Source organism: Acomys russatus, chromosome 10 (genome assembly GCF_903995435.1).
Source record: "Acomys russatus chromosome 10, mAcoRus1.1, whole genome shotgun sequence".
Taxonomy (NCBI): Eukaryota; Metazoa; Chordata; class Mammalia; order Rodentia; family Muridae; genus Acomys; species Acomys russatus.
The window spans coordinates 35769369-35783200 of record NC_067146.1 but is presented as its reverse complement, the minus strand read 5'-3'; the positions used below and the strand labels follow the sequence as shown (position 1 = coordinate 35783200).

Below are 13832 nucleotides of genomic sequence, written 5' to 3'. Positions count from 1 at the left end.
ACTCTGCTTAGTATGATCATTATGTTCATTTTTCTGTAAATTATACAATGGCTGGAGAAAATTGTATTGTATATATGTTGGTTGCATTGTTAGCTACAGTGACTCATGCTGCAGTGAGCACTGATGTGCTGTGTGCTATGTGGCCAGGAGTCTTTTGGGGGTGCATGCACAGGACTTGTACATAGGATGTTATGGTGGGCCCGTTTCTAGTTAACTATGGGTGGGCTCGTTCACGTTCCCACCCGCAGTTCACATCCTTGAGAGCACAGGAGCTGTTTCCTTGATGTAGGACTTTCCTGCTCAGTTATCTGCGGCTTCTCACACCTCAGTGTTAGTTCCCATCTCCTTCAGACACTTTCACCTTTGAAGTAAATTTCGCACTTACTGTTTTTCCTTTATTTGAGTTCAGCTGTAAGCATAGTGCCTGATAACAGTAAAATGCTAATAACCCTTTTGCATGAAGTAGTTCAGGCAAAGACTTAGGTATTTCATATATATATATATGTAATGTGTTATTAAATGAATGAGATGCAGCTGGGAAACAAGGACTCGCCATATCTCCTACTGGTACACAGTTGTTTCTGTTTGATGATTATATATTGTGAACATACCTCAACTTTAACTTTATTACATGTTTTGAAATTAATCTCAGGCTGATGAGTGAATTCATTAAAAATACATGAATTTCTTAATAGGACTGGTCTGTTGTCTTTAAACCCCAAGATCTGATGGTTTTGGGGATAGTGATGGCAGTGGATTTATGCATAGTCTTCTTATGGCCCCTCTACTGTGTTTCTTTGAGATATCTGGCCCCGGGTAGAGTGTTTAGTCTGGGGTCACAAGATCGGCGGCAGGTGAAAGTGGTTCAGGATATCTACACATTGGTCTTGTGGGCACATCCTAAGGAATTCCTAGATGATAGAGCACTAACAGGAAGTGATGCTACTGTGGGAAGCGGCAGCTAGCCTTATGAGAAGAACGCCTCCCCAGCTCTTCATGCCTGTTTGTTCTCTGTTTACTGACACAAGGATGGGGTCGGGGGGCTGGCAGGGTTTTGATGATGCTCCAGTCGGTAGACTGGAATCAGGCTTGCAGTCACTACTGAATTTGACAGCTAAGAAGACTCGCGTTCTGTGATTGCTTACTCAGTGAAGCTTAGTTTAACTTTAATTCAGATATATGAGAGGGAGAGGGAGGGAAGAGACAGACAGGCACACATACACACACACACACACACACAGACAGACAGACAGCAGACAGACACACACACACACACACCCCACTTGGATGTGACTGTACTTAAGTATATATAGTAGATAATTTCTGTCAGTACAGTTGCTTTAAAATTATTGTGTGGAGGCTTGTGCTTGGTAACTTGAAATTTGATGTCTTCAAAAACCGATCCTACATTTTAAAAAATGAAAGTACTAGTTTGAAATGAGTATTTTAAAATAACCCTTTTATACTCTGTGAAAGTAGTAAAGCAGTCCCTAGAGAAACATTACAAAAGTAACCAGCATTGTGAAGGGTGACATTTCCTTCCTGTAGTCTCCCTGTGAATTTCCATTAACAATTTTGAGCACTGACTGTGTGCTAGACACACAGTATGACCTGGCAGTCCAGCAGTGGAAAGACAGGTGCTTCCCAAAGCTGAAACTTTGTTACACTACAAAGGGGAAAACCCACAGTAAACAAAGTGGCTGATGGCAAATTGTGACAGAGACCTTGAAGGAAATACGGGGATGGCTAAGCTCAGTGAGGCCGCGCCCCTTTACTTGAAGTGTGTTCTCCTTATGTTGTTTTACCAAAGTGTGGTATGCTCTAGAGATGAATTTGAAATGTGCATTTATGAGTTGCATGGAAAATACAGTATCTTACTGGGTTAAAGCTGTTGAGTGCTGGGTTAAGATGAAGGTGGAATTTATTCTACTTAAGCAGCTTAAACGCTGTGAGGAAATGTGTAAGTGCTTCCACTCAATGGCATGGCCACACTCGTTAGTGTACAGGTAGGCCAGTGAGGATAATCTCTTCTGTTCAAGAAGCTCACGTTTTCCTTTTACTGCTGTAACATTCTGGTCCCCAAAGCATATTTAATTATGCTTCTCCTTTGAGCAGAGAATTTGAATAAACAAATGAGACCCAACTTATAATGTCTGATGTGTTTCAGATTTTAATTCCCTAATATTCCCGTGAACATCTCAGTTTACAAGCTTAATGCATGAATTTTTTTTCTTTATCATAATATCTTTCTAGTTGGACGAAGGAGCTCTCAATTCAAGAAAGAAACAGATTAGCTTGAGTTGTGATAACTTGGAAGGCTCTAGAATAAAGGCTGGATCTTGCTGCTGCTGATTAGGGTCGAAGTGATTCCTAGTTGCACATTGCATGCTGGCTCCGCTCCCTAGGTGTAGCAGGGCGGTGGAGAGGCGCTGCAGACCGCTCAGGAGCAGGCACACTGAGCGCAGGGCCTCTGGAAAGCTCCAGCAAGGCGGTGGGTACCCGGGCTGGTTTGTGACCCAGGGCCTGAAGTTGGGCCACTGCTGAGGAAGGTGCAAACATAAGGTGGAGGGACGGAAAAGCAGTACCTTTGAGGGGCATTTAGAAAGCGGAATCCAGACGTGAGGCTTTTACTAGTTATGAATGGTGAACGACTGAAAAGCCCCGAGGCTGGGGGTGCTGTGCCAGTCCTCAGCATAGACCACGCCCTTTAAAGAGGGTCTAAAGACACCGTAAAACTAAAGAAAAACAAGGAAGGTATGCATTGGATTTTCTGTACGTATCCCCAGTTGTTCCTGTGCCCTCTCTCCAGTATTAGCATCTCTGCATAGTGGCAGGCAGTTTAATATTCATTGAAGCTGAGAATTATTTTTAAAGATAGCTTAAAAATTTTAAGGTTTCCAATGTTATTATATATCTTCAATGTTTTTCATATAATAAATTTAGAAGAAATATAATAAAATCCTAGACTTGGGTTGACATTTCAACTGTACAAGAAATAGGTACAAATATTTGGCAAAGGGTCAAAAAAGAAATTTATGATGTCCGATTTTTGTGATTTTTAACTATATAAATGCAATAAATTCGGTTGAAATCCATTTTTATTCATTACTTTTTGCATAAATTGGATAAAAATACTTTTATTACTTAATTTTATTTTAAGTCTGCATTTAAATAGTCATACCTTAACAGCCTTACACAAATGCTCACACATCATTCAGCTGAAGCCGCCTTTCGTACTGTAGTGTAACCAGCACTCCACTAGGTGGCACTGAGAGCCTGGTGAGCGCAGGCTGGGCGCTCACTCCTGCCTTATGTAAACCACAGCAACAGACTGAGGAAGCCGCCGCATTTCATAGACTATTGTTGTTGTTGTACTGGGAATATAAGAAAATGTGCAATTTCCCCACATAATCAGACATCTGACAGTTCATTACAGTCTTATGTGGTACATGGTTTTAGGGTATCTGAGATCTGAAAACAGCTTTTACGTGGTTCCATTTGGAAGCAGATCAAACCTGTATCTGTTCAGTGATTTATGACTTTCATAATACTGATCAGATATTGAAAACCGTATATTTTTCCTATTCACTGTATATAGATTTTGGCAACTATATTTATTTATTTATTTTTGCTTCCAATTAGGGCTCTAACAGGATGTTAGCTTTATGAGGATGGAGCTTCTGGCTCTAGCATTTGTAACAGTGTCATTTTTGTCTTGCTGTCTTGCTGTCTTGCTGATGAAAGGATGCTAACAGGTTTTTTTTTTTTTTTTTTAAGCAAAGGGAGACAAGAAAACAAACAGCAAATGTGTGCTCTAGGAGAACAAAGTCTCTCCTCACCATCCTTCCAACCCACAGTCCCTGTCTCTGTCTCCCTCTCCTCCCTCTTTCCCTCTCCCTCCCACTCCCCACCCCCTTTCTCTCTCTCATCTGCCTTCTAGGTAGAGAATCAAGCCTATGTGAACTGTCCTCTGATTTAGAAAGGGAAGTTGGGGTTCCAGTATTTACTCTATTAATTTTGTGCAGTTTTCATTCTGGTCTGTGAACTGAAGAATTTTATGTCAATTTGCATTACACAATTATGTAATTTGTTCGAATAAATCCTGAAAGGGTTATGTGTCTAAGCTGTGTGTGTGCTGACTTAAACTGCGAGGGGCTGTCACACAGTTACAACTAGCTACTTAGAATAGGTTGAGTTGTGGGCTCAGTTTGTTTGAAGTTTTGATAATTTGAAAGCGATAAGGAAGTATAAAGAACCTAGAGTATTTTTTCCCTTAAGCACAGATGCATTCCCTTAGAAATAAACCCTGGTATGAAATTGTTTTGTAAAGTGATCGTTCAGTTCCTTAGAAGCTGTAAATATCCTAGAAATGTTTTTCATAATGTCTTTCATTTGAAGGCTTAAATTGTTTTATGGATTTGAATCTCCATAAAGCCTTTTGTTTTTCTGTTGAGATAAGAAGCCTGGCTAAAGAGGGACACTGACCGACATACCTGCCGCGGTGGTTCTTCTTTTTGCACGTGGACTTACATTCACTATGTATGGTTTATGTGTGTTCCTTCATGTAGCTTTATCTACCTCAGAGATGATCAAAGTAGAAGAGCAGCTGGGTCGTAATGCATTCAACCTGTGTGTGATGGAGAACAGCAAATAACTGTTCCTCGCCAGTTTGCTAAAAATAATCATGCCTGCTTTATTGAACATTTATAAAATATTGAACATTAATGCTTATTTTTGAAACAGTGGCACAATGGCACATCTTATTTATTTTAACTAGAGAAAATCAAAATTCTAAGGCCCATACATGGACGTTTGTACATATGCCTGGTTTTAAAAAGTCCCAACTGTTGCCTTGCCTCTTCTTGCCTCCTGGTGAGCCTGCAGTGTTACCCTCTTGTGTTGTTTTCTAATCAAGGCTCTTTATTGCTTCATCCTGCAGCATAATTTCATAATTGCATTTTGTTCTGATCCTCAGTTTGAACTTGAATTTCTACCTATTCTTCTGTCTCTTGAATGGCTCTTTTTTCCCTCAGGTTGAGAGCACTTATGCCCTGGTGTCTTTTGTCTCCTTCCTTCCCTCAGCTCTGCTTTGCCTTGCTGTTTATTTGTTCATCCGGCCCCTCTTTAGGAACTGTTTGAGGGCAGTGGCGAATTTTACTCACCTCTGGATGATGTCATCTAGGAGACCTCTACATGTTGAGAATAAAATGAGTGTTTGTTATATGTAGCTCCACTGACTGATCAAGGGAAGGTAATGGCGAGCGCCTGAGGGCAGCGTGGGGCATTTGTTCTTTTGCCTTTTCTACGTTTCCTCTGTCTGCAGTTAATTCCATGGCTTTAATTGTCTCTTTCCAGCTTTAATTAGGAGGTATACTGATGTACATTTTCTATATTTTAGTGATTGGCAGTTTTGTTGCATTTTATATCCTTTACTTGTTGACAAATTAGTTTTGGGTTTTCACATTTTAAAGAGCATTTACACTACATTAATCTTAATACTAATTTAATTATAAACTATAAACCATAAACTTGCTATTAAATAAATCCTTAAGCACTTCATTAATAATATAACAGTTGGCAAGACTGAGCTATTTAATTCTAAACTTACTCTACCTATCTCATTATTGTAACCTTTTTTCTTAACATATTTGATATGCCATAAAGAATTTTCTTTGGTTCTAGTTATTGTTTGCCTTAAAATTTTTTCTAGGGAATCTTTTGTTCATTTTGTAAATAAAATATCTCACACTTAGAAATTACCATGTCAATTTCTGTTTTAGATAAAGAATTGCATATTTTTGTATAGTTCTCATGTTAAGCGCCTTTTTAATTCTAAAAAAATTATGCAGCAATTACATTAAAATATGCAATAGAGCTGCTTCTGTCTGTTTTTCTCATTTACATACATAAATACTCCCAAGTCATCTAATAATTTTGTTATTTCCTGTTAATAGAAGCATTAAGAGTTTATGGACATGTTGCCTCCCACAACTTTTTGTTTTATACTCCTTTGAATACCATTGAATATTGAATATTAGATTGAGCTGTGGTTATTATTGGAGTGCTGTGAATCTTGGCACTGCGGAGCATAATGATGGGTTGCAGTCTGAAGTGTGGGGTCTGACTGAGCAGGCAGCCTAGCTCTGAGGAAGGGAGCACTTGGGGAACGGGCAGGTGGAAGCAGAGCCCAAGGCTGCACGTGCAGCAGGGCTGTGAGAGACAGTCTCTTCCGAACACTTTGAAGGAGCTCAGATGTGTATTCATGGGTCGAAAGGATACAGTAATGGATCAGGGTATCTGGTTTGCGTTTCATCCCAAAGGTGGGAGGAGAAAGACCACTGACCCAGATCATCAGGGCCAAGTTGATTAAAGCAAGCAAGCAGTTAAAGCAAGCTTCCTTCCCCCAAGGTGAGGCTTGACAGGTCAGCCTTGGTGAGGAAGACAAGGGTTTTTTTGTTGTTGTTATTGTTTGTTTGTTTGTTTTTTATAGGTCAGGGGTGGGGATTCCTAAATGGGGAATTTGGTGGACAAAATAGGCTGGTGTGGTTACAGGACATAAGGGCCTCCTGAAACAAAGACGTGATTGCAAGGTGGTCATAAAAACAGGTACTCATAACAGGGCAGCAGTAACAACCCCTGTGAAACCAAGGTAGGGCTGCAAGATGGTTATTAACTTTTTGAGACATAGGTATGGTTGCCGTTCCTGGAGCAGGCAGTACAGAGGCGTTTGCAGTTAAGGTTGCAGATGGGCACAGCCCCATCCTTGAGAAACAGAGGTTTGATCATAGACGGGAATGAACCTCGTTTGTCTTTACTGTAAGATGGCTGTTGAGCCTAAGATGGAGGCAGGCTGGATCTTCAGGATTCCTACATTGTATGCCATGTCCTTTCCTGCCTTGCTAGGTTTTATCCCTGCCCTTCATTTAGGACCGTGGTAGTACAGAATGAGGTGTTCCGTGTTAGCTCTTTGTGTTCTCTCATGTTGACTGAGTAGAGCTCTGTCAAGGAATAGCATCTGACCTTTGTGTACCACACAGATGGTACCTTTTTTTTTTTTAATAAATTCATCACATTTTTGAAATGTACATTTGTAAGATATTTTAAAATAAAATCACATCTTCCCTTTGGCAATTTTAATAACTTTAAAATAGATAAAAATAAAAAATAAAAAAGGTCTGAAGAGGCTAAATCAAATTTCCAGGGTTGTAGAGATGCAGGTAAAGCTGAGGTGCCCTCGCCCTCAGGTCAGCCTGGTCCTGGGCTGGAGGACAGTGCCAGCCTGCTGCTGTGTGCTGACGCCAGCCACATCCTTAATGTGAAAGTGGCGCTGGCTCACTGCATGTATGTGTCAAGGTTTTGCCTTAGCTTCAAATGATAGTTTCCCACGTTCCCGATTTGGTCATGTTCAAATTTCTTTTTGAATGGTACTCTCTGCCTTTATTTGTCTGCGGTGCTAGAGGCAGCATCACTCTCTTGAAACTTGTATTTTAGGTGCCGGGGTCCTTTTAAGGGAGGGAGGTTTGCTGGAAAATTCTGAGTTCCCTTTCCATTTCATCCCTCTTGCTTTGTACTTGCACTGAATGAGTGGAAGCTGCCTCTCTTCCACAGGTGGTGTGCATTTCACACTCCACCCCCAACTTTGAGCACCACTGTGCACGGTGCTAAGTGGGTTAGAGTCACAAGTAACTTCCTTTACATCTGCTAGGACTTGAGAAGCCTGGCTCTCATTGCGAGGATGGTAGGGTTTCTCCTCTGTCTCTCTCTGTCCCCCCTCCTCCGAACACACACACACACACACACACACACACACACACACACACACACACACACACACTCTCTCTCTCTCTCTCTCTCTCTCTCTCTCTCTCTCTCTCTCTCTCTGTGTGTGTGTGTGTGTGTGTGCATGCAGGTGTGTGTACGTGGTCACATGGGTATGGTCCAAAGGCCAAACTTTGGTGTTGCTGCTAGATCTCTCTCCTTTGGGCCTTGGACTCTCTTAAATAGGCTGGGCCAGATGGCTAGAGAGTCTAGGAATTAGCCTGTCTCTACCTCTCCATTGCTGAGGTCACCTCAGCAAACTTCTTATCCCTGTGGGTTCTGAGGCCTATGAAGAAAACGTGTTAGTTAGCATCTGAGCTGCTTCCCAGCGCAGGATGCTGACTTTCTTGCTATATTCATGTTGCCTGTCACATCGTACTGTTAGCCAGAGTCCTCATATCATTGCCTCTTCTTGTTAGTGTATTTTGTAAATTGAGTTTTGTGTACAGGCTTGGTTTTTACACCTGTGTTCTCGTTGAATGCTTTTAAATGTAGTAGCATTTTAAATTTAATTACTACATTGGTCTTTAAAGTTTCTGACATGCGCCCTCACACTGTTAGCTTGAATTTACACTTGGAGGTATTTCTGTTGTTTATAATTTTAAAAATATAAAGTATAAGATATCTTAAAGGGTATACAAGTACCCACAATAAATTATAGACCATCACTCCGTCCTTTAATTAGCTGATAAATAGTGTGATAATTTTGTATACGTAATTAGTGATGATTTGGTCTGATAAGATGGCTCAGTGAGCAAACCTGGTAAGAGGTAGATCTCCAGGACTCACGTTGTGGAAGGAGTGACCGGCTCCTGTGTGTTGTCTCCTGCGCTACTCGCGTGTGCTGTGCCATACCTTCCAAACAAATACATTTAGTAGTGATTCATTAAGCTTTTTACTAAGCATTATATTAATGATTGTAAGGTTTTAAAATAACTGCTTCATTTTTGTACTTAAGTATATTTGATATTAACCTTGAAAAGTTGAATGACTAGTTGTCACATGTTTATAATGGTTGAACTGTTGGGAGAAGGAGGATTAGTTTTCCTTAAGAGTGTAGCCCATGCTCCACTAGAAGGTGGCACATCTAAGAATATTTGTACAGCACAAATTGGACTTGATGGGTTTAAAATAAAAAGAATACAAAGTTGGGCAGGTGAGCAAGAAAGGGGTGGATCTGGGAGGAGTTGAGAAGGGGATACTGAATAAGATTAAAGTATATTATGTGGAATTCTCAAAGAACTAATTGAAAACAATGTCTTTCTTGCTGTTGTTTGAGAGAGGGTCTTGGTTTTTCCTAGACAGAGTTATGCTGGATAGCTCTGCTGTCCTTGGCCTTGATATGCTGCTGCTGCCTCCGCCTCCCAAATGTTGGGGTTATAGGCATGTGTTCCATACCTAGCTTAGCGTAGTGTCACCCTGATTAGCCTGTGTGGGAAGAGATTTTCTAGTTAGTTAACCAAGGGGTTGTCAATAATTCAGTGCAATTGCACAGTGTAAGGACACTAATATTAGGGATAGGGATCTCTCCTGCTTCTTTAGAAGCCATGGGACGGAGGACCCTTTGTCTAGCACTCAGCTGTGGTACACCATCAGACCCTGAATTGCAGGGCTAGTGCGCCCTGAAGAGGCACCATGCACACAGGAGGAAGCCTGTAACCCGGCCCTCGGGCTGGATGCCTCACTGCCCTCTGGTTCTTCTCAGAGTTCCAGTGCTCGCTGTGTCCTAGAGCTGTTGAAGTGGTGTTTTGCTGTGTGTGGTCAGACAGATTTTAGAATATTATTGATGTGATAACATGTGAGTCAGTGGTATGGCCTATGATAGGTAGAGGTAGTTGATTGCTTTGCTTTTCTTAAACATTTACATTCTTTTAACCTTTCTGGCATACAAAAAGCAGTTCAGAATACAATCTGAATTCTTTTTTCCTCTCTTCAGTAGAAAAGCAGTGGTTTAGTGTTTGGCTACTTTATAGTTTTCTGATTTCTAATTAGTTTGTATTATTGGTCAGATTGTTTCTCAAGAGGTATGTGACTGAGGATACAAGGTTATTTATTTCTACGCAGATGGAATTTTAGCAGTTACATATACTGTAATTATGACTTTTTTTTTTTTTTTTTAAAAGGAGGAATTCAGGGAACTTCGAGAACAGCCAAGCGACCCTCAAGCTGAACAAGAGCTAATTAATAGTATCGAGCAAGTCTATTTTTCTGCGGACCCATTTGATATTGTTAAATATGAGCTGGAGGTAAAGGGAAACTTTGATTAAAACACATCTGAAGCTTATTTTCTCAGTGCATATGAATGAACTTGTGAGATCTAAAGTTTGGAGGGAACTAATATTTTTTAATAACACTGGTAGGTCTGTGATTATCACAACATGAATTTAATGAACTGTCAGCCCATGTTATAAAGTACAACTTGAGAGCACTGGCTAAAGAAGCACTTCTGTGTTTTCAGTAGTTAATTGCTACTATGCAGCATGTTGCTGTATTGCTTCTCTGCTTTCATATGTCTGAGATATGTTCAAAATGCTAATTAAAATAAAATTAAAATTAAACTTTAATTATTTAAAATTTAAAATAAATGCTTGGACAATCCATGTAAGCCTTTCTGTTTGACTGTAGGTATGCAGCCTGGTTTCAGGCTCCCAGGTTTGAGTGGGCCTCCCCCTCAGCCTTCTCTGTAGCCAGGGTTACAAGCATGCCGCTTCAGGCTTGGCCTGAGCACTGCCTCTTTGATCATGAATGTGTATTTTGTTGAAAAGCCTTATATGTACAAAACTGTTGAAATGCTGACAGTGTAAATTGATGAGGACTCCATTGAAAAAGTCAAAATAGGTTTCCTGATCTACACAGTTGTATGTACTTTTTGCTGCTTCTTCATGGTGACTTGATTTAAAGTGTTGCTTGTCACTGTAGTATTCACTTTATTCATAATATTCTAGAGGGAAAATCTGCATTGGGATTTCTTATAATTAGGGGTGCCAGGTAGACTACGGGGTCAATAGGGTTAGAGTCTTTCCTTAGTCTCTTCTGGCCAAAATCACTTAAACACTCCCTGACGAGACGCCGGGTGGGTGAGAGCCGAGAGGTGGAGTAGCAGCAGTGGGAGTAGCAGGCTGGACAAGCTTGAAAAGCAGAGGATTGTGGAAACAGCTACATAGGCTTTTGTGACTGGCGAGGAGGAAGGGAAGTTTGGAGGACAGTGGGATGTGGCACTGTTGCATGTACAGTTTACAGTTCTCCAGTTAGAAGTATTCTGAGACATGAAAGCAAATTTAACAGATCTTATTCTTCAGCTATAATTTTTTTTTTCTGCTATAGAAGCTTCCACCTGTTCTCAATCTGCAGGAATTGGAGGAATACAGAGACAAATTAAAACAACAACAAGCTGCAGTAAGTAAATGCATCTCCTTTTGGGAAAACTGTACACGAAAACAGAGCTGTACCTTTCAGAGCAGTAACACACACACGTCCTGCTGCCTGTCATGACTCTGATGACATAGTTGTGCTGTTTTATGCCTCTGCACATTCTCTGCTGGTGCTTTGCTAGGCTTCCTTCTAGAGATTGAGAACCGTGGTTCCTGATGTGCTCAAAGAGCCATCTTCCTAATGCTGTGACTCTTTCAATACAGTTCCTTATGTTGTGGTGCCCCACAGCCATAAACTTAATTCATGCTACTGCATCCCTGTAATTTTCCAACTGTTATGAATTGTAATTTAAATACATGATGTGTGACCCCTGTGAAAGGGTCATTCTCCCAAAGGGGTCATGACCCACAGGTTAAGAATTGCTGGGTTGGAGCTTTCTTTCTAAGCACTTGAGGCACCTGGGATGTGTGTATGGCTTCCCTGCCCGGAATTCTTGCAGTGGAGCAAGTTTTAATCTCACAGCAGAAGTCCCACTTACAGTTGAAATATATGTAAAGACAATGTAGCTCTAAGGATCAGACAGTCACAGTTGTCACTGTATGACTCTGACAATGGGTAGCTGGCTTAGCTTCACTCTTGTTTCCTTCAATGCTATGATGTTCTGCAGGTGTATATTTCCTTTGTGTGAGGCTGAACTTAGGTTTATGAAATTTGTGGAAGAGTAGTTAATGGTGTCCTGGTCTTGCTAATTATTTGAAGCTACAAGTCTGTTATTTGAATCAATTATTTGAAGTGAGACGTCTGTTTGCATGTAGCACATTATTACTGACAGATCTACAAATCAAGGAGACAAATGCTTCTTTTCTCTTACACACAGAGCAGTGCTGGAGGCCTTGTGGGTGGGACAGCACTGGTGTGGGAGTGCACATTACCAGCAGCTACACCGTCTGTTTTCTTTGTGAACTCCTCTGAGTAGAATTGGCTGGGTTCTGTCTGCGCACTGCAGATTCATGGGGCAGATTCTGTGACGGAGAGCTGGGGCTCCCTGATACAGCTCCTACTCAACACTTTCTGATTGGGATTGCGTTATCTACACTAGGCTGTTGTTAGTCTTGTAGAATCTTTAGAATTCTTCGAATATCATTGAGGATTAGCCTCGCGTATTCCTCACTAACTGGTCTAAAGCTATTTAAAGCTGACTCTCTTAACTTTAATGAAACACTTCATAGATCAGAAACAGTATAGAAAGTAATTTACAGAATCTCAATGATGCTTTATGCAGATTAAACAAACATAAAGGGTTAATGCAATTATTTTAGTATGTTTAAAACAGTTGTTCTCAACATGTGACTTGAGACCCTTTGATAAACCTCTGTCTCCAAAAATATTTGAATTACAATTCATAACAGTAGCAAAATTACAGTTATGAAGTAGCAATGAAATCATTTTATGGTTGGAGTCACCACAACATGAGGAACTGTATTAAAGGGCTGCAGCATTAGGGAGATTGAGAACCACTGGTTTAAAGTTTTGTTCTCATTTGGCCTGGGGAGGGGAGCTAACGGTGCCTCACTAGTGACTGCCTGGCCCAGCTTGATGCTACATGTCATGTGTAGTTGAAAAGGCCCCTAAAGCTTAGGAGCCTTGTGCTCACAATTATTGTAATATCAACCTGTGCACATGAATATTCATGGAGTTGAACAAACTTCCACAACTTTATAGTCTTCCAACCAACAAACAAACCAGTGAGAAAACCCATGTGTTTTCAACTTTTCAAAGTAAGGACCAAGTGACTTGTTTGTTTTCTTACATGGTATGAGTAGTTTTTCCCCCCATGGATTAATTATCTCTGTAAATTCATTTAATTAAGTTTTGCCTTAACAAATTCATTCATCCTTCCATGTCAGATTCTTTGCCCTTAAAGACAGTCATGCTTTTCTTTCTACTTCTCAAGTCAGGTAATGACGCACACATCCCTTGCACACATGGCCGTTTATTGAGTTTGCAGTAGGGTTGTGTCTATGCTAATTTATGCTAACTTCATAGCCTGGGTAACTGTTTCCACAAGGGTCATTCCCAGTGTGTTCTAGAAGTTGAAATAAATAGTACAGTGGAATGTGAGGGTTTTTCATTATTTCTTTTGTTTGTATGTTCTTGTAGGTCTCTAAAAAAGTAGCAGATTTGATTCTTGAAAAACAGCCTGCTTATGTAAAGGTAGGACACTCTTCACTGCTTGTTAAAGTTTAAAAATGGTTGAGTGACTTACTTGAAACTTAAGATAGTATACTTACTCTTTTCTCTGTAGTGTGTGCATGTGTATGTGTGTGTGTATGCGTATATTTGTGACATTTTACCAAACTGAAATAAAAGAACCATTGAAAATTGCTTTCATGAACTTTGTGACAAATGTATAGATTAGTAATTCATCAGTCTGGGCCATTGTAAGAATATGTTGCTGTTGGAACTAAATCTGTAGATTTCTGTCCTCACCAGAAACGGAGAGCTATAGATTGGAGAGTTGGCTCAGTGGTAAGAATGCTTGAGGCATACACAAGAGTTTGGATATCACTTTCCATGTAAGCAGCTGGGTGTGCTTGTGTGTGTGTGTGTGTGTCCCCAGGGCAGTGGGACTTGGAGTGAGA

General features: G+C 40.5%; 1 protein-coding gene across 1 annotated transcript in view; it reads left to right on the top strand.

Annotated features, from left to right (window-relative positions):
- Positions 1-13832, top strand: part of Vps50 (VPS50 subunit of EARP/GARPII complex) — an 88018-nt gene that overhangs the window by 7455 nt on the left and 66731 nt on the right. Inside the window, exons 3-5 of the mRNA XM_051151984.1 lie at positions 9942-10064; positions 11143-11214; positions 13351-13404. Coding sequence (XP_051007941.1) covers positions 9942-10064; positions 11143-11214; positions 13351-13404 — 249 coding nt within the window. The remainder of the gene's footprint in view (positions 1-9941; positions 10065-11142; positions 11215-13350; positions 13405-13832) is intronic.